Source organism: Molossus molossus, unplaced genomic scaffold, assembly GCF_014108415.1.
Source record: "Molossus molossus isolate mMolMol1 unplaced genomic scaffold, mMolMol1.p scaffold_m16_p_8, whole genome shotgun sequence".
Classification (NCBI taxonomy): Eukaryota; Metazoa; Chordata; class Mammalia; order Chiroptera; family Molossidae; genus Molossus; species Molossus molossus.
The window spans coordinates 96,876,144-96,903,175 of NW_023425402.1; the positions used below are offsets into that span (position 1 = coordinate 96,876,144).

The 27,032-nt window shown below is 33.8% G+C and overlaps 1 protein-coding gene across 5 annotated transcripts in view; it reads left to right on the forward strand.

Annotated features, from left to right (window-relative positions):
- The window catches only part of STXBP5 (syntaxin binding protein 5), a 162,812-nt gene that overhangs the window by 127,649 nt on the left and 8,131 nt on the right, over nucleotides 1–27,032 (forward strand). For 4 of the 5 annotated variants that reach the window (XM_036248364.1, XM_036248365.1, XM_036248366.1 and 1 more), the window contains 5 exons: nucleotides 6,298–6,348; nucleotides 12,682–12,921; nucleotides 15,969–16,338; nucleotides 16,640–16,805; nucleotides 25,265–25,376. In XM_036248364.1, coding sequence (XP_036104257.1) covers nucleotides 6,298–6,348; nucleotides 12,682–12,921; nucleotides 15,969–16,338; nucleotides 16,640–16,805; nucleotides 25,265–25,376 — 939 coding nt within the window. Of the gene's footprint in view, nucleotides 1–6,297; nucleotides 6,349–12,681; nucleotides 12,922–15,968; nucleotides 16,339–16,639; nucleotides 16,806–25,264; nucleotides 25,377–27,032 lie in introns of those variants that run through there. The other variant, XM_036248368.1, reaches the window with a different exon arrangement.

Below are 27,032 nucleotides of genomic sequence, written 5' to 3' on the forward strand. Positions count from 1 at the left end.
CTTTTTCATACTGTCATAATAAGTCATTTTACCTTTTACACTTGGTACGTTTATTGTAAAAGTCACATTCTAAAAGGCAGAAATTATGGTTCTGTTTTCTTTTAAAAAACCTTCCTTAGAAAAATAGGATGTGAAACACGTGGGTAGAAAAACTAAAAGAAAATTACTAAGCATCTGTTTACTTTCAAACAAACAATAAGAATCTCCATAATTGAAGAACTTTACAAAGATGTCTACAGTTGCAAAGAACTAAAAATAATCAATCATGACAAAACTATTGTCTAGGCCTTAGACTCTAGGGTTTAATGGTCCAAGCAATCCTCTTGCCCGGAGATATGCTTCTCTTGAACATCATTTATTATTCTTCAGTATTGAAACTGCCACCACAGACATGATTGTTGTGATCAGATATAACTTCGTTATTTCTGCCAAGCAAATGCAGCTCTTTATGGCTTACCCAGCCAGCCAGCATGATATCCTCATTCAGGTTTAGAAGAAGAGTGCAAAGACTCACGTTAACAGCCTTCTGAGATGTATCCCTGATTGTCAGTTTTCCTCAGAGTGAAGAAACTTCTCACTGTCATTCCCTTTGTTTCTGCTGTGGATGAAACAGAAACTGAGAGCTAGTTTCTTCTCTCTGTTGACAAAGGATTTTAAAGCAAGGAAGATGCTGAGTGCAAGGAACAAGAGTTAAAGAATACACAGTTGAAGAAGAAGGGGAACAAAAGACTATATGTCTTCCAAGAACTTTTATAAGGTCTATGTCTTGAGTTTGAAAGCATGGAGGGACTTTTAACAACTTCACAGCATGAGGAGAAACTTCTTTACAAGTTCAGTGAAATCAGCCCACAAGGTAGCAGGATTGGCAAGTGCTTCTGAGACTCCTGAGAAGTAAAAATATGAGCATCAAAAAGTTGCTGGATAAAGTTTGCAACCGCTTCGTCATAAAATCCTTCTAGGTTACAGGGCATAAACCCAGAGGACTGAACTAGAGCTTCTCTGGAGGTGGATCTGCCCTCAAAGAAGTTGACTAAACATATCTGAAAACAAGTATATTCCCCAAAAGTCACAAAAATTGAAAGATACAAACATTTAACCTAAATTTCAGTTTTTAGACCTTAGGTTTACAACTTAGCCTCCCACTATTAAACTAGTCGAAATACGTGAGACTCTCCTTTCCAAGCATTGAGCAGCAGGCAGTCCCAGATTGTTGTCCTTGAGAGAAAGGAAAAATTTGAGGTGAGCCCCAGGGTCCTCCCCAGCGTTCTGCCACGAAACACTTTCCTGCAATGCAGGATAGGTAGAAGCCAAAGTGGAGTTGCAGTTTCATTAAGCTAAGCAGGCAGAGATTGACGTTCTGGGGCTGCTCAAGTGATTGGAATTTGCCAAGCAATGTACTAGAAAGGGGAACTATTCAGAGGGGAGTTCGTGGAAATGTCTGTGGGCATTCAGTGCAGGTACTTGCCTTAGAGCTGAGCTGTAAGACAGTACAAGGCCTGGTGGCAACTGCTGCTTTAAGGCTGGCAGCTGACCTGTGATAATAGCAGTCATTCTGTAGTGCTAAGTTGTTGCCATTAGACCTTGCTGAGCACTTCAGAATATTCTATTGTTATCCCAAAAAGGCCACTCCTTAAGAGTAAGGATCACTCTTAGTGTTAAAGCCCTACCTTAGAACTAAATTTAAAATGAAATAGACCCACCCTAACAAAGAATAAAACCAAGCCTGATAAAACCAAAAGGATCTGTATGGCAGAACAAAACTCAACACCTATAAAGGTGACAGTGTAATCCAGACTTTCTTCAATATATTGTCCACTATGTTGAGCATTTAGTCAAAAGTTCCATGCATGCAAAATAAAGGATTCACAATAAAAAGTAGGAAGCTATGGCCCTGCCCAGTTTGGCTTAGCGGTTAGAGTGTTGGCCTGCTGACCGAAGGGTCTCTGATTCCTTCCTGGTGAAGAGCACATACGTTGGTTGCAGGTTTGATCCCTGGCCCCGGTTGTGGTCGTTTAGGAGGCAACTAATCGATGTGTTTCTCTCACATAGATCTTTCTCTCTCCCTCACCTCCTCCCTCTCCCTTTCTTCCCCTCCCCTCTTCTACTCTATGTGATAAATGAATAAATATCCTAGGGTAAGGATTAACCAGAAAAGTAGGAAGATACGACTTACAATCAAGAATTTAAAGATCAGTAGAAACAGACTCGAAAATGATTTAAATGTTGAAATTAGTAGTCAAGGATTTTAAAGCAGCTACTGCATGTTCAAATATTGAAACAAAAAAAAAAGTCATAATGATTCAACAGATGGAGACTATCACAGCAGTGAAAATAGAAACTTTATAATGAATAAAATGAAAATGTTAACACTGAAAAGTTTAATATGCGTAATGATAAATTCACTGGATTGAAACTACAGAAGAAAGGGTTATGGAACCCGAAGACAGAAAAAAGCTGATTATACAGTGTGAACCGTCCAGATTTAAATTCTCCCTTCCCCATTTTCCTGCACCTTTCCCCCTTCCTGTAGGCATCCATGAGAAACAGACACATTACATTCAAAGGTAGGTGATAATCAGTCTGGCTTGAGGTTTGTTACATGTGATGTGATAAAAATATGGAACAACTTGTGAGGAGAATATAGTTGTGAGCTGGGACTTTCACATATTGCTTTTAAAATCCATTTTATTAACAGTTTACATGACCTATAATATACAAATATTTCATAAAATTGTGTTTAGCTAAAAACAAAAACATGCGTCAGAGAAAATCTAGCAATATGTAAAATGTATTAGTGTGTGACTACAGTAAGAAAATGTTAATGTGATACTGCCTGTGAATCTATTAATTGAGACTTTTTTCATTTAAAAAGTCACATTCTTCTGTACACTGAAAAATTAATTTAAACTTTAGAATATTTTGGAAAGAAGGTTAAAAACATTATCCTAAGTAAAAGATGCATTACACAAGAGTTTATACCATGATTTCGTGTATATGAAGTTTTAGAATAGGCAAAACTAATCAATGGTGGAAAAAGCATCAGAACTGGTTGTTTCTGGGGATGAGGGCAAGAATTGGTTGGGAAAGGAGTATGTGTGACCTTTATGGGGTGATGATAAAGTTCTATATCCTACTAAGATTTTGAATTACATGGGTGTATACATTGTCAAAACTCAGTGAATATACATTTAAGATTTGTGCATTTGTATGTAAATTTTTATATCAAAAGTAAAATACTGTCAACAAAAAATATTTGGAGAACATTATTGTTTTGTAAAAGTATAGAAAGTGTAAACTATTCCTTGCTGGCCTTTTCATAACTCACACTGTTAGACTGAGATATAGATATAAATTAGTACATTGTGCTTGCCTCTATTAGTAATACTTGCTATGTTGAATTGGAGTTGGTTCCTCCGATGGACAGTGGGATCCTGGAAGGCAGGAAATCCCTGCCTTCTAACAAATTACTGGCATGTGCTCAATATGTATTTAACAGATGAATAAGTTTCCCTCTGCCCTTCAAAACTCTTAGTTCTGTATCTACAGATATTTAAACCATGCTGCTGTTATATTTGGATATAATTTTAAGCAATCTCTCTGAATATAGAACTTGAAATGACAAATGTTAAAAGATTAACTTTTGTTATTTTGTGTTAATTCTAGCTATTAATATAAACACAAAATAACAAAAGTTAATCTTTTAATATTTGTCATTTCAAATTCTATATTCAGAGAGATTGCTTAAAATTAAATCCAAATATAACAGCAGCATGGTTTAAATATCTGTCTTTTTATTGAATGCTATGATTGAGTTGGTCAGGTTTTGGGTCTCCATTTGCAAAAGTGTTTTATGAGGAAATAATAGGCTTCATAGTTAAATAATTTTATGACATTTGTAATAAAGTTATTCAGAAAATCTACCTACTCATTTTTGTGTGTGATCTTAACCTCTCTATAAAATGTCGAAATTAGACCAACTGAAGAAATATGTGAAAGCTGGTTAGTTATAATGCTTTTTGTTTTTTTACGTTAGAGGAAGTAAGTGGTGCTAGACAAAAACAACAAAACATTTTATGGGAAGGAGTAACTTAATTTTAAAAAATATGTGAGAAGTTATGTTAAAGAATTTCTAGTAGAAATCCTCATGGAGATTAAAAGCATACACTTTGTTACTTGAAATATTACCATAGAATGAGAATAAAGTAACATTGGGTGTTTACAAGTGTATGAATTGCTCATCTGTATAACATTTAATAGCTTATGAAAAAACTATGTTTCATTTGCTTATTAAATAATAACTATCATTTATCAAATGCATACTATATAACAGATGTGCTCAATCTTTGTTTTCATTATCTTATATAATCCTCACAGTTCTGAAATTGATCTTATTATCTATCTTCATTTTACAGATGAGGAAATTTAAGGCTTAGAGAGGCAAAGTCATTGGCCTAAAGTCTCATAGCTACTAGTTGGTTTGAAGTAGATTCAAACTCAGGTTTGTTCTGATTCCAAATCTAGTCCTAATCACTATACTTTACACTTCCACATTTTATAAACTAGTTATTAAAGTTTGTTCAAGAAATGTTTGTTGTGGACTTAATGTATGTACATATTGGGCTGATGAATTAGTCTTGGTTCCTATGCTGAAGGTTCTTTCAGTTTAGGAACCTTGCTGCTCTAAGTATGGTTCACAGACCAGCAACATCAGCATCTTCTGGGAGTTTGTTAGACGTGCAGAATCCCAGGCCCTAGCCCAGGAGTACAGAATCAGAATCTGATGAACCAGATCCCCAGCTGATTGGTGTGCACATTCAAGTTTAATAGGCACTGGTCCCAAAGACTTAGAATAACAATCAATTTAGCATGTTGGGGTCAAGAGAGGCATCCATATAATCTGATTCTAACAAGAGGATCTTGAGATGTACCAGACTTAATTTTCTACTTCACATAACATATGCATTGTACCTGTGATATTTGGTGAAAACCTCGGAATTCTTTCAGAATGTTTAATATTGCATTTTAGAAGACAGTTTTTGGGTATAGTGTCTTCTCATTTTAATGGAATTGGATATTAAATACAATAGCAACCATTTATGTGAGGTCAAGTAACCATAGATTTTATTTGACTATTTTAGTTTTGTGTTTCATTTTTAAAAAAATGAGATTGATTAAGTCGGGGTGAATATGGAAAAAGACTGATTCACATATTTGACCCATTGTTGTTTTTTAAAGGATACTAATTAAATTAATGAAGCTTAGAAGTGAAAATTATTTCCCCCCATCCTTTCCTAGTTTGCCTAAGGCCTCTTTCCTAACACTGGATTTGTCATTTTTTTAGATGTGGAAGTTATGTACTATGACTGGATTTCTCTTTGTTTACATGGCGCCCTTATGGACTAGCAGGGTCTGTGCTTTAAATATCTCCTAACAGTCCAAAATGTAACCCTATATATGCATTCATGTATTAACAAACAAATGCTTTTTTAAAATTTCAAATAGGAAGCACTGTTCTGTTTTGCATGCACTGGCACTAATATAACATACTTAAACAACAACTAACTTGAAATCACTTCTTAGATTAAGGCGATAACTGATTGTAAGGATGGAAAGAGAATTCCAATAAGTTTATACACGGGCTTTTTTATTCTAATACTAAGTAGAAATAAAAATATCTGTAGTTTACATTTTTATAAATACTGTAATTTTGAACTGAGCATGGCTTTCATTTTTTGTTGTTTGTTTTTTTGCTGAAATGTGAATAGAGGTGTTAACTTATATCAAGAAATGGTTGAGCTGAATATTTTATAATGTAATCAAATACCTCAATTTGATTGTAGATATAGATTTGTTCTATATTCTAGAGATTAACTTAAAAATAATGGATTCAGTAACTATGAAGATGATTTGGATTTTATTATATCACTCACCCAAACTCAGTCTTATGTCTCTATTGTCCTTATCTGCAACACCTTCCTTCTGAGAAATGACCTTGCTTCTCTTAGAAAAGCTTAACTGTTTTCTTTGAGCCTAAGAAATAATAATTAGAATATAAAAGGCTTCCTTGTTGAAGTAAGAGCTTCAACCATGAAAAGATATTACAGCAAGTAAGTACATGCTTTTTAAAAAGTTGAAAATAAAATTTAATTTCCACCCATAATATTATTAATCATTTCAATTATCTTAGCATCTAGATTCAGTAATAAACATATTTGCTTCTATCTTCAAGAGCAGTTGGTATTAATGAGTATGAATCAAGGATTGTTTAGAAGTTTAAAAATGCATTTTATTTTTCAGCAAAGATGTCAAGGAAGTTAAGCTTGCCTACTGACCTAAAGCCTGACTTAGGTAAGTAAAATAAATAAAAATCCGTATTAGTTAAACTCCCTTTAATGGCAAGAGAAGGAAATCAGAAGATTTAAAATGACCGTAGACAAGATTTTCATCAGAAATCAAGTTTAAAATGACTAAGATGTTTAGGGATTAATAGCCTTTAAAATCCATCAGTAAATTATGAAAGATAATGATGAAATCAAGTAAAACAAAAGGATACACTTCTTCAGCCCTTATACTTTATATCTAAACAAAATTTAGTATAAAATTAAGATTTGTGCAATTTCAGATTAACCATCCGAAAACATTTTGAACTGTGCAATTCCTAGATTTACTTTATAAGAATTTAATATCTTCAAAATAAACTACTAGTTTTTTATATTACAAATAACTCATATCAAGAATCATTACCTTTTGTTAATAATAAGTTGGGAAATTTTTTTTTTTTTCTGTAGCACTTTGTATGCGACTAGTCCATTGGGAGAGCATAGGGAATTCACACATTCCTTTTGCTTTACATGCAGCTTAAAAACGACTCCCTGATATCCCATGATAGGGATAAATGAGATTTCAATAAAGATAAAAATAAGCCCTGGCCAGTTTGGCTCAGTGGTTAGAGTGTCAGCCTGTGGACCAGAGAGTCCCAGGTTTGATTCTGGCCAAGGGCACGTACCTCGGTTGCGGTTCATCCCAGGCCCCGGTTGGGGTTTTGCGGGTGGCAACCAGTCGATGTGTCTTTCTCACATCAATGTTTCTCTCTGTCTCTCTCTGTCTCTCTGTCTCTCTCTCTCTCTCCCTCCCTCCCTCTTCCTCCCTCTCTCTTCCTCCCTCCCTTCCTCTCCTTCCCTCTCTCTCCCTCTCCCCCTTCCTTCCTTCCTCCCTCCCTCCCTCCCTCCCTTCCATTCTGTCTGAAGATAAATGTGAAAATATCCTCTGATGAGGATTAAAAAAAAAAAGATAATAAGATTTAATGTAATAAATATAAAGCATGGTTTCTTTTTAAACACAGTTTTTAAATTTCAGAACTTTCTCTTGTCTTTAATTGAATAAGTATGACTGTGTTCACCCATCTTAGTCTTAGAAATAACTGGATTTTTCTTCCTTGCATTTGCTCACCCTTCTCATCTTCTCACAATTTTCTAAATTCCTAGACTATCTTTTTATGAATAATACACACTTAGGTAATGGTCAATTAATTTTAGCATTTTCATATCACAGTCATATCAGTTATGCTCACAGAAAGTATGTGATTACCCGTGAGTAGGCATAGTATCTTCTGCTGCTGTTAGTGAAAGGTTCCATTCCTGAACATAGGAAAACAATTCAGTGAAAACCTGTCGTATCACTGGTGTTTAGGAAACATGAATTAATCCTAGAATGTAAAATCACATGTTTTGAAAAGGGCATAGTTCCCTTCACTGTAATTTGAACCCAATTATATCTGAAGCTTACAATATGCTTTTCTTTTTCAACAAGAGGATCCAGAGTTTTCATTAGACTCTCAAAGAGACCCATGATTATAATAACATGAAATGCTACTAGTTGAGATGGTTTTATATCTTATTTTCCTAAAAACTGAGAAAACACATGTGCAAATACTTCTAAAATTAGTAAAAATATCAATTATGTTTAGAACACTCAGTTATAAATTATGTAAATAATTTAATCATAGTGTGTACTCCATACTTTTATAGGTCATCTTTAGTTTATGTTTTAGCTTGTTTTTCAATATACTTAAATTCCCTAAGCCAATTATAATTTTTATTGAGATACGCCTTGAAATAGTCTCCATGTTGTCTTTAGTAATTTCCCTCAAGTTACTGTGCTGCTGAACTGCCTTTTTTTTTATCCTCACCCGAGCACATTTTTCCATTTTTTGTTCATGTAGAGTGGGAGGGAGAGAGAGGAACAGAGAGAGAGAGAAACATCGATGTGAAAGAAACACATCGAGTGGCTGCCACCCGCACGACTGACCAGAGCTGGGGACAAACTGCAACCGAGGTACATGCCCTTAGCGGGAACCGAACCCGGGTCTCTCAGGACCGCAGGCCGACGCTCTAACTGCTGAGCCAAACCGGCCAGGGCTGAACTGCTTTTTGATAGAGATTCTTAGCTGGTAATCGTTTACATTAGCTGGGAGTCAGTGGGGAAAAACAGATGTACTGATAGACTCAAACTGCCAGGTATTGCTGAAGCAGCTCAGGCTGTTCTGTCCTGTGGCTCTGGAAGCTTCTGTGAGTAGAATCCACTTTGCTTATGGGTAATTGTGCGATACTACACTTTCACTATAGCCTTACCATTTCAGATCTCATGGCCTACAGCACGGGAACCATGCATGATATTGTTAGGCTTCTGATGTCACTTTTCAAGTGTCAACCACAGAAGGCAAAACAGCAAGTTGTTGTCTACCTTGATGTGAATTATGAATTAACTTTTTGTCCAAATTTTGATTTTGGGATGTGGAATTTTTTACATTAGGCTCTTTGTGGGGAGGAGAAGATGCTATGTACAAGTAATGTTCTGGGCATCCAGAGTAACATGAGAGCAATGATTTTATGACATGGTTGTTATCAGCTAGTGCTGGGTCAAGGCGTTAATGACAACTTTTATCTGAGTTTAGATCTGCCAGAAAGACCACATTGTCAAGATGTTTTTGTGTCTCCGTGTCTGCATGCATGTGTGTGTGTGTGTGTGTATCTTAAGACTGACGTTAATATTCAATAATAACCAAAACCTGGGGGGAGGGGCGGGAGCAGGGTGAAGGGGACAATGAGGGAAAAAGGAGAGGACATCTGTAATACTTTCGACAATAAAGATAAATTAAATTAAAATGATAATAACAACCAAAACCCTCCACTTGTATGCTATTGGTGATATGACTGACCCCATGGAGTTGTCTAGTAGAAAGTTTTAGACTTGGACATGGGCACAAACCCTAACTCTTCCGTTAACTAGCTTTGTTATCCTGAGCAAGTCATTTAACCTGTCTGAGCCTCTATTTTATTATTTGTTAAATTGTGATAATACTTTTTAGGGTTGTTATGTGGATTCAATAAAATAAATATGAAGTGCCATGATAGTGTGTGGCACATGGTGGGCCTTGCTTGGTGGTAGCTATTTTCATTTCTGCTCTAGTTACTAAAGTTTAATTTTCTATTTTGTGTGTTTATCTTGCCCAATTTCTAAAATTCAAACCACGGAGACCCACAGCCTCTAACTTAATAGTAATCAATGGAAGTTGTAATTCATGAACTGCTAGAAATTCTAACTTCTTTTCAAACAGTTCTAGGCAGATAAAATATGTATTTCCTTCTAAATTCAAAGTTGATTCTGCTTCACTTTGTTTTCCCATTTTATCTAGCCTTAGAAATTTCTTTGGTAATCTAATATATAAAGGGAAGTCATATGATAATCATGCTTTTGTAGTTTATGAATTTTATATGGTTAAATTAGCATATTAATTTAAATACTTTATTTGGCCTGTGAATTAACATTTGAATTATAGATTGTTGTGAATCACCTACGTAATTTTAATAAATATCAATAAGAGTTTTCACATAGCTTAATTTACATTGAATTTTATCAAATTTTCTTGCATCATTGATTTCCATTTTTTTATCACCAAATCACAACTGGAAATATATGTTCATTTATTTTGTATGTGTATTTTTATTAAAGTAACAAATTAAATATTTTTATTACTGCAAAATAAATTTAAATTTTCTGTTGCTTTATTAAAATAACTTTGGAAATTAGAAAGAGTTAACATTTGAATCAGTATTATGTCACAAACTCCCAGTAATGAGCTATTGCTTATAGAAAGTAGTTTTATTTACAGTAAGTAGTTCTTTTCTACTGTGTCATAGTCTGCATAAGGAAGTACAATCTCAGGGAAAAGAAAGATATTATTTTAAAAAAAGACATTTTTAGAAACTATATTTAGAAATGTCCCATACGGTTGTCATAACTAGTAGTTTTATTGTTTTCAGAGGCTAGCTTAATCAAAGTTGTTGCATATTATTATTTGAGGGAATATTTTCAGTCTGTGAATCTAAATTTGATTATTAAAAGCTCTTAGATTCAGTCATACCTTTTTTATTTTTCATGACATTATGAAGTCATTTATTTCATGATAGTATTGTGAAAGCATGTGATTTGAGGAATGGTTTGTTATATGTGAACAGTAGACAGAACTAGAAATTTCAATATAGTTCAGTGATGCTGCAGAAATGCATTGGTTTAGATACTTTCAACTATAGATATGTGTTCAGCAAGTATGTGTTAAATACTTACATATGCAAGGCATCGTGATGTCAGAGCCCTTACTTGTATCAGAAACTTAACAGTCACTTTAGAGGAAGGCCTAAGACAAGTCAGAAGAACCTACAGAACAAATGTACTATTGGTGCCATGGAAGAGATAAAAAACATACTGAGATTCAGAAGAAAAACTATATGATTTTAAGAATCAAGATAAACTTCCTGAAGATATTACCTGAGAAAGGAAATAAGCACAATCTTGATAGGTAGAGAAGTGGAGAGGCAAGGTCACCGATCACAAGCAAAGGTGTGTGAGTAAGTGCAGGGTGTGTTTGGAGAACACTAGATGGCTTGGTCTGTTTCCTACGGTGAACTGAAGCCAGGCAGCATTGGAAAACAGGGCCTGGAGGGTAGGTTGGAGGCATGTTGTGGAGAATAAGATTACAGTGATACCTCGGTTCTCGAACATAATTCGTTCCAGGAGGATGGTCGAGAACCAAATTGTTCGAGAACCGAAGCAATGAAACCCAATAGGAAATAATGGAAACTGGATTAATTCGTTCCAAGCCCCAGAAAATGCCTATTTACTGGCCTAATTTGTATATAATATGTAGAAAAACATAAGTCTCAACAAGAAATAAAAGTGTACAGTATGTCTAAGAGTTAAATTCAGTGTAAAGCGTGACTCTCTCCACAAAGCGTGACTCTCTCTCTGCACTCACACTGATGACGCGAGCAAGGCGCGCTGGGCCGAATGAACGCCATTCGGCTCAACTCGGCTCATCTCGGAAGTTCGAGTTCCAAATATTTGTTCGGATTCCAAGACAAAAGTTTCTCGAATCTCCTGGTCGAATACCGATTTGGTCGAAATCCGAGGCGTTCGAGAACCGAGGTATCACTGTATAGGCATGATCAGTAAAGAGGAACCACTGAGGATTTTAAAAATAGAAATGATAGAATTTTAACTGAACATTACATTATTTAATTGAGTTGTGTTAGAACAGTGACAGTGAAAGTGGGGAGATTACTTGGGAATTGTGCAGTAGTCTACATGAATGGTAATGAAGGGTAATGGGAGTTGATTGGTTATAGAAAGTAAAAAAAAAACAACAACACAGAATATTGGAATAAAACAACTTAGGACTTGGCATCCCATTAGGTATACAGATAAAGTGAAAGGGAAGGACCCAAACTGCAGCTCATTTAAGTGTTGTTCCCTAGGAGGACTGGTATATCATGAATATAAATTGTACTATTAGAAGAATTTCGAGCTTTGGGGAAATGACGTGTTTTGATTTTGCATAGGGAGACATAACAGAAAAAATTCCCATAAGCATTTCAAAATACAGTTCCAAGAGATAAGAGGCCAGGGCTTGAGACAGACTTGAGATGGGCCACAAAGAAGAAGGTGGCTGAAGACAAGAGTTTATTTGTATAATTTACAAGTATCCCTATCATTACAGACATCCCGGGATGGAGATTATATCTGATACCAGTTATATATTGTGATGAAAAATGCTGTAGATGTGGAGTACAATTAAAATGACATTCAAGAAAAATGAAAGTAAATTTTTATAGATTAAAGGCTTTCATACTTTCATATGGACAGATTTGGATGAAAAAAATACATCATACCATGAATTTGAAAGTAAAATCTGAGTACTTCTGAATGCCTTTTTAAATGTAGAAAATTGAAAATATCCACTTTTTTAGTTCTACCTAATCATGGAATTGAATTACCAAAGGAAGAAAGAACACCATGAGAAAAGGTGTGAGAGCTGAGATTAGAGAACAGCCAGTATGCCAACATAGAGCTGCACTGAAAATTGAAGACCACACATCTCAAAATTCACAGGGCTGCACCCAGCTCAGTTCTCAGAAGTGTGGGTTTATCTATTTGCATTTTATATTTAAGCAAAGGAAAAAATTATTAGCATAAAAGTAAATTGTTTTTCTTTTCAATTAAAAGATTAAAATTAAATATGTTGTCTTTTTGCAGATTAACTATTTAGCCAAATTTATGCCAAACAAAAAAGGTGGTATTTTATAACTTAAATTATAAGCAATCTCACATTTCAAATCATTTTAGATATAAAAGATAATTCCTTCAGCCGGTCCCGGAGTTCCAGCGTAACCAGCATTGATAAAGAATCTCGAGAAGCAATCTCTGCTCTCCATTTTTGTGAAACTTTTACTCGAAAGGCAGATTCGTCTCCTTCCCCATGTTTATGGGTTGGTACCACGCTGGGAACAGTGCTTGTCATTGCACTAAACCTTCCCCCAGGAGGAGAGCAAAGACTTCTTCAGCCAGTAATTGTATCTCCGAGTGGTATGTATTCTGAACATTTGATTTACTGTAATATCGTGCATGCCTTTGCTTTTCATTTTTGAATTAATCTAACAATTCTAAAATGTAAACTAAATGGGGATAGTTATAGTCCTATGTTTTTAATAAAGAATACATGGAATAAAATTGAAGAATATTATTTATAACTACAGCAATTTGGGTTTTGCACTTTTTAAACTCTAGAATCATGTCTAAAATGATTACCATGTAAGAAAATGGGGAAAACTAATTTTGATGTATTTCAAGATACTTCAAAATATGTTCTAGAAGTAAAAGGTTGGTATATATTTAGGAGAAAAACAAAAGTATATTTTTAAACATATACTTGACTATTTGTAATCTCTAAGTGTGAAGTCTTAAAATAGATTGTCTTCTTTAAAGTATTAGGGAAAGTTGACAATAGCAAAAAAAAATTTTTTTTTTTGGTTCTCACCTGAGGATATTTTTCCATTGGGCTTTTAGAGGGAGTGGAAGGAAGGGAGAGAAGAAAGAGAGAGAAACATCGATGGGAGAGAGAGACATTGACTGGCCGCCTCCCACATGACCCCAACCAGGGCCAGGGATCAAACCCACAACCCAGTCACGTACCCTTGACCAGAATCGAGCCCAAGACACTCAGGTCCCTGAGCCAGTGCTCTAACTGCTAAGCCAAACCAGCTAGGGCTTAATAGCAAATTTTAAGAAGAAAATATGTACAGTCTCATATATTGAAAATGAGATTAAATTTTATCAAATGTGTATGGAGTCTGATAGATCTGAAAATAATAGAATTCTGGTTTCCATTACTAGTTTATGTTGATCTAGACAGAAAAAAAATACAATTTTGTTCATATCTCTTGTTCGTAGACTTTAACAATACTTGGAATTTAAAATTAAAATGTAATTATGTGTTAATGTTCATTTCTGAACTATCTTTAATTAAAAGAAAGTTTGACTTATTCATTCAGCTCAATAAATATTTGAGTATATACTACTGCATGCTGATTTAGAAAAGGTTAAATAATGATATTCTAATTAATCTCATTTTTATTAATAAACAACAATTTAAGAATATAGGGAAAAAACTAGAAAGACAAAAATCAAAATGTTAACGGTAACTATCACTGAATATAGTGGGGTTGTGAATAATTTTTATTTTCTTTTTACTGGCTGGTAGTTTCTAAATTTTGTACAGCAAACATGCATTAGTGTATATTAAGAAATGTTTCCAATAAAAAAATGAAAGGATTAAATATAGTTTATTAACTACATAAAAATATTTAAGATATTTTTCAACTTGCAATAAAATCAAATTAGCTATACATTCACATTGATATAAATAGTTATCATATTAAAGAGGGAATCTTTGAGTTCATTCTCAATGGTAGAATCTTGAAGGTTTATAAGGTACCTATTTTAAATATAACGGAGACCTTCATACCATGTTAAGTCTATATTAGAACTGTGAGGAGAAGAGAGGTGTATTGTAAGCAGGAAGGGTTTCTGTGCTTAAGAACCTGAAATAGTCTACTTTGTTCCCAGTTGTTTTTTTTTCCTTCAAGAGGAGAACCAAACAGTTACTACTATTTGGCTGGAAAACATAAAAAAATCCTGCTAACTATAAGACAGGCATATATTTAAACATTATCTTGTTACATTTTCAGAAAAATCCACATACTGGGTTTACTCTATTTTATATATGTTTATGTGTACTATAAACAGTTCCCCAATTAGCAAACTGTTTAAAATAAATTGCTTGCCAAATCTGGACTATAGACTAAGGTTACCAGATTTAGCAAGTAAAATACAGGATGCTCAGTCCAATTTGAATTTCAGATAACAAATACTTTTAAATATAAGTATGTCCCATGCTGAATTTCAAATTATAATGCATTATTTAGGACATACTTATACTAAAAAATATTATGTATCTGGAATTCAAATTTAACTGGGTATTCTTTAGTTTATCTGGCGATATATAAATGTAAAGAAGAAAGGAAACAATGTTTTGTCTTCTAAGAAGGATTGTGAGGGAACATTGGGAACTCTTCCTCTTAGAAATAAAATAGTATATGAAAATATTTTTGCAAACTAAAATATTATATAAGTATAAAGTAATATGATATGAAAAATCTTTTAAAATAAGAACCAGAATGCTAAATCAATTCTATACCTTCCCTTCTGTTGGTTTCCAAGTCCTTAATATTAATGCTATCTTTTTACTTAGGAACGAGCATAGAGCATATTTACCTTTTCAAGGATATGGGAGAAAGGGAATTCCATTAATTAAAACAAATAAAGAAATATTACCCCTAAATTAAGAATGTAATTTGATCAAAATAATACCGTAAATGTATTTGGCATTTACTGCTAAATATTTTTAAAGGAAATTATTATTTTTTTTGAAGTAGTGTTTAGAAGTACGTGGAATTTTTTTCTCATTGGCCCTGTTGATCATCACTGTCTATTCAACATGCAATGTGAGCGACATATAGAATTTTCAGTTTTCACTTTTCTATTAAAGTAAAAAACATGGAAAATTAATTTCAGTAATATTTTATTTAGTCCTGTATATTCAAAACACTTTCATCATGTAATCAGTTTTTTTAAATTATAGAAATATTTTACTATTAATTTATTTTTACACTAAGTCTTCAAATTGGCATGTTTTACTCTTACACCATGCCACGGTTTGGACAAGCCACATTTTGAGTGCTCTACAGCCACACGTGGCTAGTGGCTGCCATAGTGAACAGTGCAGCAGTAGCTGCCATCTGCTTGCTCTCGTACTTGTTGGTAGTACATTTGCCAGGTATGAGGGAAGACAGGTTCAGACATTCCAGCATTATCTGTTTGGGGCATGTAATATTGATATCTTTTTCCAGATTAAAATATCTGAATTTTGGATCCTGTCAGTTAAGCCAGTGTACTAAGCCAGTTTAGTATATATACTACATATTTTTGAATGCCTGTTATGTGTCATAGTTGGAATGAACATATTTACTGTGTGGATTGAAATATTTGTTATCTATTAAACTTACGTATTTTAGGTACTATATTGAGGTTAAAAGGGGCGATCCTGAGAATGGCATTCCTAGACACCACTGGCTGCTTAGTGCCACCTGCATTTGAATCCTGGAGAGAACTCAGTGTTCCTGAAGAAAAAGATGAAAAGGAGAAATTGAAAAAAAGACGACCGGTCTCTGTATCCCCTTCCTCTTCTCAGGAACTTAGTGAAAACCAGTACGCAGTGATATGTTCTGAAAAGCAAGCAAAAGTAATCTCACTGCCAGCTCAGAACTGTGCTTATAAGCAAAACATTACAGAGACCTCATTTGTTCTTCGCGGAGATGTTGTGGCATTGAGTAACAGCATCTGCCTTGCCTGTTTCTGTGCCAATGGACATATTATGACTTTTAGGTAAGAGTCAAATTATTTTTAAACACATAGTAGCATTTCTTCACTCAAAACATAACATTACAGAATTATATTTAGTTTGAAATAAATTATTTGTTTATAGTCTTATAAACTGAGAATTTCATTTTATTCAGTTAATAATGAGCAAGTATATGAGGACTACAAATCAGTGTTATCTCCCACTCAAGTGCACTAAATCATAAGGTTTATAGGGTCCCTACCATTTTTTCCTTCTATAATATTTTGTTTAAGACTAAAGCCTACCTTGTTTATTATTAACAAGTTTTTAATTTTTTTCCTCAAGTTTGCCAAGTTTAAGGCCTCTGTTGGATGTGTATTACTTGCCCCTTACCAATATGCGGATAGCCAGAACGTTCTGCTTCACCAACAATGGGCAAGCATTGTATCTTGTTTCACCTACAGAGATCCAGAGACTCACTTACAGCCAAGAGACCTGTGAAAATCTTCAGGTAAATAAATATATTACTATAGTTTCTTCAGGGATGAAATATTCTCAAAAGTCCCTTATAATGCCCATCCCTTACACTCACATGCATTACAAATGAGCCTATGTGGTAGCATCCAAAGCCTTTACTGAGATTTTCAGAGCACATGCTTTGAGACTTGTGGTAAAGTGTCTTCATCCAGCTCTTGTTTTAAGAGGGACTTCATCTCAGTGATCCATATTTTTTCTCTCCTGTGACAGCAACAATATATGAAATGTTACATAGATTTTATCTGTTTTAGAGCAAATTATTTCATCCCTTCTCTAGTTGTAAGGGTGTATATGCATACAAGGAAAAATAAGGTTTGGTAATTTTCCTCTGAATATTTTTGCTGATCTATTCATGAGAGACTACAAACAAAGTAATTAAATATAAAACTGTGTATTTTCGAATTAAATTCCTATATGCTTGCTTATATATAAGAAATGATTATTTTAACTTCACCATTTAAAATAAAATTGCTCTTGAAATACTGAGGTACAACATTAATTGGTATGTGATGTTCAGAAAAAACCATTACTAGGCAACTTTATCGTGAAAGTTTAGCCGAATTTTACTTGTTGGTAAATTTGAATTTGTGGCTTATTTTTAGAACATGAGCTTTAGAGTCAAGAAAACTGAATTTTGAGTCCCAGCCTTGCTAATTACTGAGTTATGTGACCTTAGACAAGTAACTTACTGGCTCTGAGCTACATCATTGTTAAAATTAGGATAAAAATAATATGTATCTGCATAGCAAAAGAAACTGACAACAAAATAAAAAGGTAACAAACCAAACAGGAGATGATATATGCAAACAGCAACTCTGAAAAGGGGTTAATATCCAAAATATATAAAGAACTCATACAACTCAACACCAAACAAACAATTCAATTAGAAAATGGGCAGAGAACCTGAACAGACACTTCTCCCAAGAAGAAATACAAATGGCCAACAGATGCATGAAAAGATGTTTAATTTCTCTAGCTATTAGGGAAATGCAAATCAAAACTACAATGAAATAACACCTCACACCTGTTAGAATGGCCAATATCAACACGACAAGTAATAAGTGTTGGAGAGGTTGTGGAGAAAAAGGAACCCCCATTCACTGTTGGTGGGAATGTAAACTGGTACAGCCACTATGGAAAACAGTATGGCGGTTCCTCAAAAAATTAAGAGTAGAGCTACCATATGACCCAGCAATCCCTCTTCTGGTTATCTACCTGAAAAACTTGAAAGCATTTATTTGCAAAAATATATGCTTACCCCTATGTTTATTGCAGCATTATCACAGTGGCCAAAACATGGACACAACTAAAGTGTCATTCAATAGATGATTAGATAAAGAAGATGTGGTACATATATACAGTGGAATACTACTCAGCCATAAGATGAAATACTCTCATTTATGACCACATGGATGGACCTTTAGCATGTTATGCTAAGTGAAATAAGTTACTCAGTAAAAGCTAAAAACTATATGATTTCAATTCATATGTGGGATATAAAACTGAAACTCATAGACACAAAGTATGGTGGTTACCAAAGGCAAGGGTTTAGGGAGGTAGTAAAGGCAGCCAAATATAAGATTTGACGGGTGGCGGGCACATAGTGCAATATGTACAGATCATGTATCATAGAAATGTACACTTGAAACTTATATGATCTTATTAACCACAGTCACCCCAATAAATTGAATTAAATGTATATTATGGTGTGGAGTAAGGGAGACAATGCACATAAAGTGCTTAGCATAGTGCTTGGTACAGAGAATGTTCTCAATGTCAGATGTTAGTAGTATTATTTTACTAAGCTAACTGTACTGGAAACGGATTCCTAATGATATTATAAACTTTGAGAGTGAAACATTTACATATCTGGTATTTTAGATTCAAGTTCCCATAGATTCAAGGTGCCATTTACATCTGAATGGAATTGTTTTTTTCTATGATTTCTAAGCTTCTGATTTAAAAATTTGCCTTTTATGAGAAAGGTAAAAATTTGCTTTAGTGTTTCCTTTGACTAGTGAAATGTTACTATATTAAGAAATATAAATGGGCAATTGAATATAAAATATTCATTTCAATCTGAAATGTAATCATAATTTAACTATTCAAAATTCTAAGTGTCTTATTTTTCCTGGGATTCATTTATTCTATCCTTTGATGATTGATTTATCTTACTGTTTTAATAAAATCAATAGCAGCTGCAGTAAACTTTACCGATTTATGTTTAAATGAAATGGTCATATAGTAGTTACACTCAATTTATTTTAATAACTATCTGCTATATGCCTTCATGATAGGAAGATAAATGAAAAATGGACTTAGAAAAATGGACTTAGAAAAATGGACAAAAACGCGAAACCACAATTTTTAAGATCTTGGACATCAGGCAGTAAAGGAAATGAATCCCTGAGAGACAGGGACCAAAGCAGGTGCCCCAGCTTTAGTGCCTTTACGGAGTTTTCAGAAGATGGCACAGAAAGAGGGTGCTGAGGCACATCTGACTCACGTTCCAAGTTGAGAAGACAGAACCAAGTGTCTGGGAAGATCCAAGTACATTAGAGTTCTTAGAACAGAGTAACAGAGAGAGAACTCTGGAGATCTGCAGAGTATTTAGTACGGTATTTTTCATTATCTGCATGTAGATAAACTCTCTGGCCAAGGGAAGAACTATCTGAAAGGATTAGAGGATTTGAGGGACCTATGCCCGGGTGCCAGGGCCAGGAACAGTGCCTATTCCCAACAGTGAGATTGAGAAATACTTACAGTTCATATAAGTGTATTAGTTTCCTGAGGCTGATACAACAGATCATCAAATAAACTTGGTGGCTCAAAACAACATAAATTTATTCTTTCAAATTTCTGAAAACCAAAAGCGTGCAATAATTTTCACTAAGCCAAAATCAAGGTGTTGACAAGGTCATGCTCCCACCAGAGGCCCTAGCTGAGAATCTGTTCCTCTCTTCTTCCATCTTGTAGCTGCTAGAATTCTCTGACTTGTGGTTGCCTTATTTTCGTCCCGCTGCTGCCTCCTCTTCTGCATATGTTAAACCTCATCCTCTCTCTTTTGAAATGACACTTGTAATTGGATTTAGCACTCATTCATTCAAAACAATCCAGGATAATTTCCCCATAGCAGAATACTCAATCAAATCTGTACAGACCTTTTTTTTTCCTTACTAGGTAATATTTATAGGTTCCAGGGAATAGAAACTGAGTATCTTTAGATGGCTTTTATTCAGCCTGCTTCAATAGGAAGTTGGGTGAATTATTCAGAAGTTCTTGGCTCTTTAGTGAGTAATAGTTAACCTTAAACTGAAAAGTGCTCCAAACCTACCTAACAAATCACAAATGCAAGTCCCAAAAGGATCAAATTGTTTTCTAGTATCCCAGAATAAAGCTCACGACAACTTAGAGGAAGTAGAAAATATCCAGCACTCAGCAAAGTAAAAATCACAATGTCTGGCATCCAGTCAGATTACCAGGCATACAAAGAGATAGGAAAACATGACATTGATTAGATGAATAATCGGTCAAAAGAAACCAAACCAGAACTGACACAGATGTTAGAATTAGCACAGAAGGACATTAAAACAGTTATAACTGTGTTATGTATGTTCAAAAAGTTAAGTGAGGATATGGAAGATACAGAAGACTAAAATTGAACATCTGGAGATAAAAAAATAATGTCTGAGATGAAGAATATACTGAATGGAATTAATAACAGATTTTACAATGTAGAAGAAAAGATTAAGTAACTTGAAAGTATAGCAAACGAAAAAAAAAAACTGACTGTTTAAACATAGCAAATTCATAGCACTAAAACATTAGAAAAGAAGTTCTCATCAAATCCATTACCTCAGCTTCCATCTTAAGAAACTTAAAAAAAAGATCAAGTTAAACCCAAAGTAAGCAGAAGAAAGAAAAATAATATTGAAGTGGAATCAGTGAAATTGAAAATAGAGAAAAAGAAGAAAAATATCGATGAAACCCAAAGCTTGATCTCTAAAACCGATAAAATTGATTTCAAGTCAGACTGATTATGAAGAGAAGTTACAAATTACCAGTATCAAGATTGATTGAAGTGACATTACTAGAGATTCTTCAAATATTAAAAGGGAAAAGAAGGAAATATTATGAATGACTTAATTCCAATAAATTAAAAAAACTGGATATTAAATGCAAATGGACAAATTTCTTCTGAGACACAAGTTACCAAAGCTCACTCAAGAAAAAATAGACAACCTGGAGTACTGTATCTATTTGAGTAATTGAAATTGAAGTTAGAAACCTTGGACAAAGGATATTCCAGGCCCAGATGTCTTCACTAATTCTAATAACATTTCAGGAAAAAAATAATAATACCAGTTCTACACAAAAGTCTTCTAAAAATTGAAACAGAATGTTTCCCAACTTACTCTGTAAAGCTATCATTGACATGGTATTAGAACTAATGATGTTAAAAGAAAAGAAAATTGTATATAGATCAATGTATTTCAGAAATATAGATGTAAAATTTCTAAATAAAATTTTAGCAAATTTAGCAAAGGATAATTCTGGTCTATCTGATAATTCATCATGTCCAAGTGGGATTTGTCCCAGGAATGCAAGGTTGAGTTAACATTAGTTAATCAATCAGTGTAATTTACCATATTAATAAACTAAAAAAGAAAAAAATAAGTAAAAAGCAATTGAAAAAATCCATTCCTGGATATTTTTTAAATCTCAGCAAACAAGGGATAAAATGAAACTTAAAAGGCACCTAAGAAAAACCTAACCTAGCATAATCCTTAGTGAAGAGATAATAAATGCCTTTTTCCATAAAACCAGGAGCTAGAAAGAGATGGGATGTTCACTCTCAGCACTCTATTCAATGTTGTATTTAAGTTTCTAGCCACTGCACTCAGGTAAGAAAAAAGAAAAAAAGAAAAGAAAAGGCATTCTGATTAGAAAAGAAAAAAATAAACCTGTTGTTACTCACAGATAACATAATCATGTACATAAGAAATACAATGGAATCTACTCAAAAAACTACTAGAAATAATAAGTGAATTTGACAGGGATGCAAGATATGAGATTGATATGTGAAAAAAAATATTAGCAATGGTCATTTGAAAATTGAGATTGTAAAAACACCATTTATAATAAAAATATTAAATATTTTGCGATAAATCTAACAAGAATATGAAAGATTTTTACACTGAAAACCACAAAATATTAAAATAAAATTTTAATAACTTGAATAAATTGAAACATGTACCTTCATGGGTCAGAAAGTTTAATATTGTTCAGATATAAATTCTCCCAAATTTGATATATAGATTCAGGCAATCTCAAACAAAATTGCAGTAATATATTTTTGTGTAGGAATTGACAAGTTTATTTTAAAATTCATATTGAGCCCTAGCCAGTTTGGCTCAGTGGTTGGAGCATCGGCCTGCAGACCAGAGAGTTTCGGGTTTAGTTCTTGCTAGGCCCTAGTGGCTAGGGGCACGTACCAAAAAAAAAAAAAAAAAAAAAATTCATATTGAAATTCATGAGACCTAGAATAATAGGCAGAACAACTCTGAAAAACTAATACTACCTGATTCTCGGCACCACAGGCCAACGCTCTAACTGCTGAGCCAAACCAGCCAGGGCATCACTACCTGATTCTAAGAATTATTGTAAAGCTACAGTAATCAAAAGAACATGATATTGTCATCAAATTAGATAAATAGATCAATGGAACAGAGTAGAGAGTCTATAAATAAACCCACACATACATGATTTTTTAAAAAGAGTGCAATGGAGAAAGGATGGCATTTTCAAATCATGCTAGAAATAGTGGGTATTAAAAAGCAAAAACAAAAAATTATCTCAGATCTATGCCTCACAGTAGTTACAAAAATTGACCCAAAATGGGTCATAACCCTACATGTAAGTCCTAAAACTATAAAATAAAGGACCCTAAGAGGAAAAATCACACCATTCACAAGAGAACAAATTTATAACTTCAAAAATTTTTTAAACTTTTTCTTTTCAAAAGACAACTAAAAAGATAAGCCCCAGACTGGAAGAAAATCTTGGCAACACATTTATTTGATAAAGGACATGTGTCCCGAATACATAAAGGACTCTTAAAACTCAATAGAAAGAAGACGGGTAACCAAATGAAAGCATGGGCAATATATTTGAACAGATGCTTCACCATGAAAAGACGTTCAGTGTCGTTCCTCGTTAGAGAACTGCAAATGAAAACCACAAGGAGGTAACATTAAACACTCACTAGAAAGAATACAACTTTTAAAAAATACCATGCCAAGTATTGGCAAGGACATAGAGGATCTAGAACTCTATACATTGCTGATGGGAATGTAAAATGAACAAGAAAAAACAGCACAACTGCTTTAGAAAACAGCTTCGTAGTTTCTTAAAAAGATAAATAATCATGAGCCAAACACCTAGTCATTTCATTCCTAGTTTTTTAACTCAAGGAGAAAGGCAATTGATATACATAGCTGTTTTATTTGAACTAGCCAAAAACTGGAAACTGCCCAAATGTCCATCAACAGATGAAGGGATAATTAAATTGCAGGGTATGCATTCAATAGAATAAAACTCAGCAATAAAAAGGAATGAACTGTTGATAACATTCCGTATCACAGATGATAAGGCTCAAAATAATTATGCTGAGTGAAATAAACCAAGCAGAAAAAGTGTTGAGATTGTGTGATTCTATTTGTATAAAAGTGAAGAAAATACAAATTAATCTATGGTGAGAGAAAGCAGATCAGCAATTACTTGGAGATGGAGATCAAGAGTGAGTAACAAGGAGCTCGGGGAAACACTGGTGATGCGTATATATGTTCACTCTCTTGTTGGTGCTGGTGATTTCAGGGGTGTCAAAACTTGCCAGATTCTACATTTTAAAATGTGCAGTTTATTATGGGTCCTTTAACTCAATAAAGCTGTTTTAAAAAATTAATGGGTTTCAGGACTTTCTATTATCAATGACAGGCAGTTAGTCAAAAGTATATGTCTGTGGATTAAAATACTTATATTTCTTTCTACAGCATTATATTAACCATATCTTGAGTGAAAACATGAGGAAAATTTACAACTTATTTTTTTCAAATTAATTCTTTATTTTTATTTATTTGAGAACCTTAAATAACACAGTCATAAAGAGGTAGAACATACCAATTAATTCAATTTAAACAATTAAGTTAATAACTGTTTTAAGCACCTCAAGGTTGTAATTTATTTATAATCAAGCGCCCAAGTACTCACTGTAACAGTTGGTGCCAGTTGAACAATTTGCTTCTTTAAATATATTATACATTCAGTATTGAAATGTGTTGCTGTGCTCATCTTTGAAGACATTTATTTACAGTAAATGTTCTTATAACATAGGATTTTCTTCATCAAAATTATTAAAATCTGTGATTATCTGATGTATTAAAAAGAGTTTAGTGATAATCAGAGCACATACATTGACCCATTCATGAAATTAGTGCTTAAGTTTTACCACATAAGCTTAACATGCATGACAAATTATATCCAAGAGTCTAACATAGCACCACGTATCGTAATGTTATTCCAGCATACAGCAGAACTGGTACCGGGAACCAGTCCTGCATTTGTGTTGTGTATAATAGCTGCTTCTCCTCTTCGGGCAGAAATGCAATCCCACAGCCTCACTATACTGACATTTTGCTTCTAAAGCTTTTCAAAGCTGCCTTGTAAATAATGTTGCTACTATTCTTCTATTATAGAAACTCCTCTTTCCTCTCTGTGTGTTATCTACAAAGTCAATAACATGTTAATAATTTTTCTTGTCTCTGGCTTCAGGAGGTCATTGATAGTAATTCAGGAAAACTGACAATTACAGAGAGAAGGTTTTCCATCTCATGGCCATTTTCTGAAATTCCATGTGTATTTTAGCACAATTCTCTTCCTGGCATATATCCTTAAAAAAAATAAGTTGGTATGTCTTTCTTAATTACTAATTTTCTGGCTCAGCTGAAGGTGGTAAATCCAAAACTGCATTTCATCATCATTACACTAGACTTAACTTGCTACTAGTAACTTTTCTTCTTTGCTAAGTATTAATCCAGTTACCGATACTTAATAATAAAAGTTACATGAAAATTTTGTCAAATATTGGAGTCTTCTTCCAGTTTAAGTAGGAATATCATCTTTGCTTGAAATGTAAGAAAAGTAATCTAGCCAAAGTAGCAAGCAGCAAGTCAGTCTTGGTCAATTTAGTTTTAATAACTTACTGTTTGACTAAGTCAGTATGTAATGGATCTGATCATTTGAAATGTGCTCTTATTTGTGAATCTTAGCAGGTAATGTTATAAGCTTAAGTTAGAGGTTACAGTAATTGTTTTGTGAAACATAGCTTAGTTTCCCTGAAACTTTAACAATTACAATTTGTTTTGATTTTTAAAGGAAATGTTGGGTGAACTCTTCACTCCTGTAGAAACACCTGAAGCACCAAACAGGGGATTCTTTAAAGGTTTATTTGGCGGTGGTGCCCAATCTCTTGATAGAGAAGAACTATGTAAGTTGATTTATTTAATTTGGGTAACATATCTTAAAACAAACACTCCAGCCATATAAATTTGTTACATGTATATGTTATATTCACTTTTTTTGTCTTTGTCACAACAATTAATATATTCACATTTTAGCAAAATAATACAAAATTATTTTCTCTTGCTCTAACCCAAACCAGGGACTATTTTACTCAGGCAACCAAAATCAGAATAGCTTCAAGTAGTTAAAATGAGTACTTACAACTTGATATTAATAATTTAGAAAGTATTCTTATTAAATATGATCATTATTATTGTAATTACACCATTGACTTTAATTGATTACCTTAATTTTGAAAATTTTTTTACTTAAACATTTATTTTATCTTACAAAATTTCTAGAACTATTCTTATTGCACTAGAAGGTTATTTGAAATAGCAAGATCTGGTTCATTCCACATAAATAGGAACAAATCAGAAATTGGTCCTTGGGTGAACTAAAGAATCAATGAAATTTTTATCTCTCAAGTAGTAGGAGCTATTATCTATCCTCAAATTTCACTTCATTTCTTTTATTTCTAAAATATTTTAGAATTTTGCTTTTGTGTTTAATTAGAAAGACTGTAAGATTAAATCCAGTAAGTAGCCCTGCAGTGCAATTTCATATCTGAAAAAAACTTACCTGGGCGAAAAACAAAATATTTTAACTTTTAGAAACATCAAAGCACTAACAATATAGAAAGGACAGTATCCATGGAGAAGGGTGTGAACCCAGAGTGGTGAGCTTAGCAATCTGAGGCCACTTTTGTCCTAAAATATTTTGAGATCTGAAACAGGAAGCTGAGATAGTAACCTGTGTTAGGACTAGCAAGGTGGGATCCCAGAACTCACAAGGGTGAGGACACAATAAACAAATCCCCCTTTTGCAAGGATGCCAAAGGGCTGCACCTGAAGAGTGAAGATGAGCTGGAAGTAAGACAGCTTGCTCTCTCTTTCTCGCTCCCTCTCTCTTCCCCTCCCTCCTCCTCTCTCTCTCTCTCCACCCCCCTCTCTCTCACACACACATGCACAGGCTTTCAGCTCAGCTTCAGATTATTTGAGTAGTCAAAAAACTTTCAACCTTTGTTAAGATTTTTGCAGACAGATTAAGTCCCCAGCATCTGGTAGAAGCAAATGAAAATGTTCTGCAAAGGAAGATGATATATCCACATCCTCAAATGATTTCTGGAAATAATTTTTCAAATATGTAGTCATAAATAACCAAGAATCCTAGAAAATTAGCACCATGATCAATAAAACAAAAAGTCAGAATGAGAATCATAGGTACTTCAAATATTGGGACTAAGTTACTAACAGTAAAATAACTATGCATATTATGTTTAAGAAGATAAGTATCATGCCTGAACAATTTATTGAGTAACTGAAACCTTAAACATCAGTACAACAAATATGTTAAAAACTAAAATGAAATTGAAGAACTGAAATATTCAAAAACCAAAATTAAAAACTTGGTTGATGAATTTAACCATAAATTAGACAAAACTGAATGAGAATGATGTAAATTAAAGATTGGTCAAAGTAGCCCTGGACGGTTTGGCTCAGCGGTTAGAGCATCGGCCTGTGGTCCAGAGAGACCTGGGTTCAGTTCCCGCTAAGGGCGTGTATCTCGGTTGCAGTTTGCC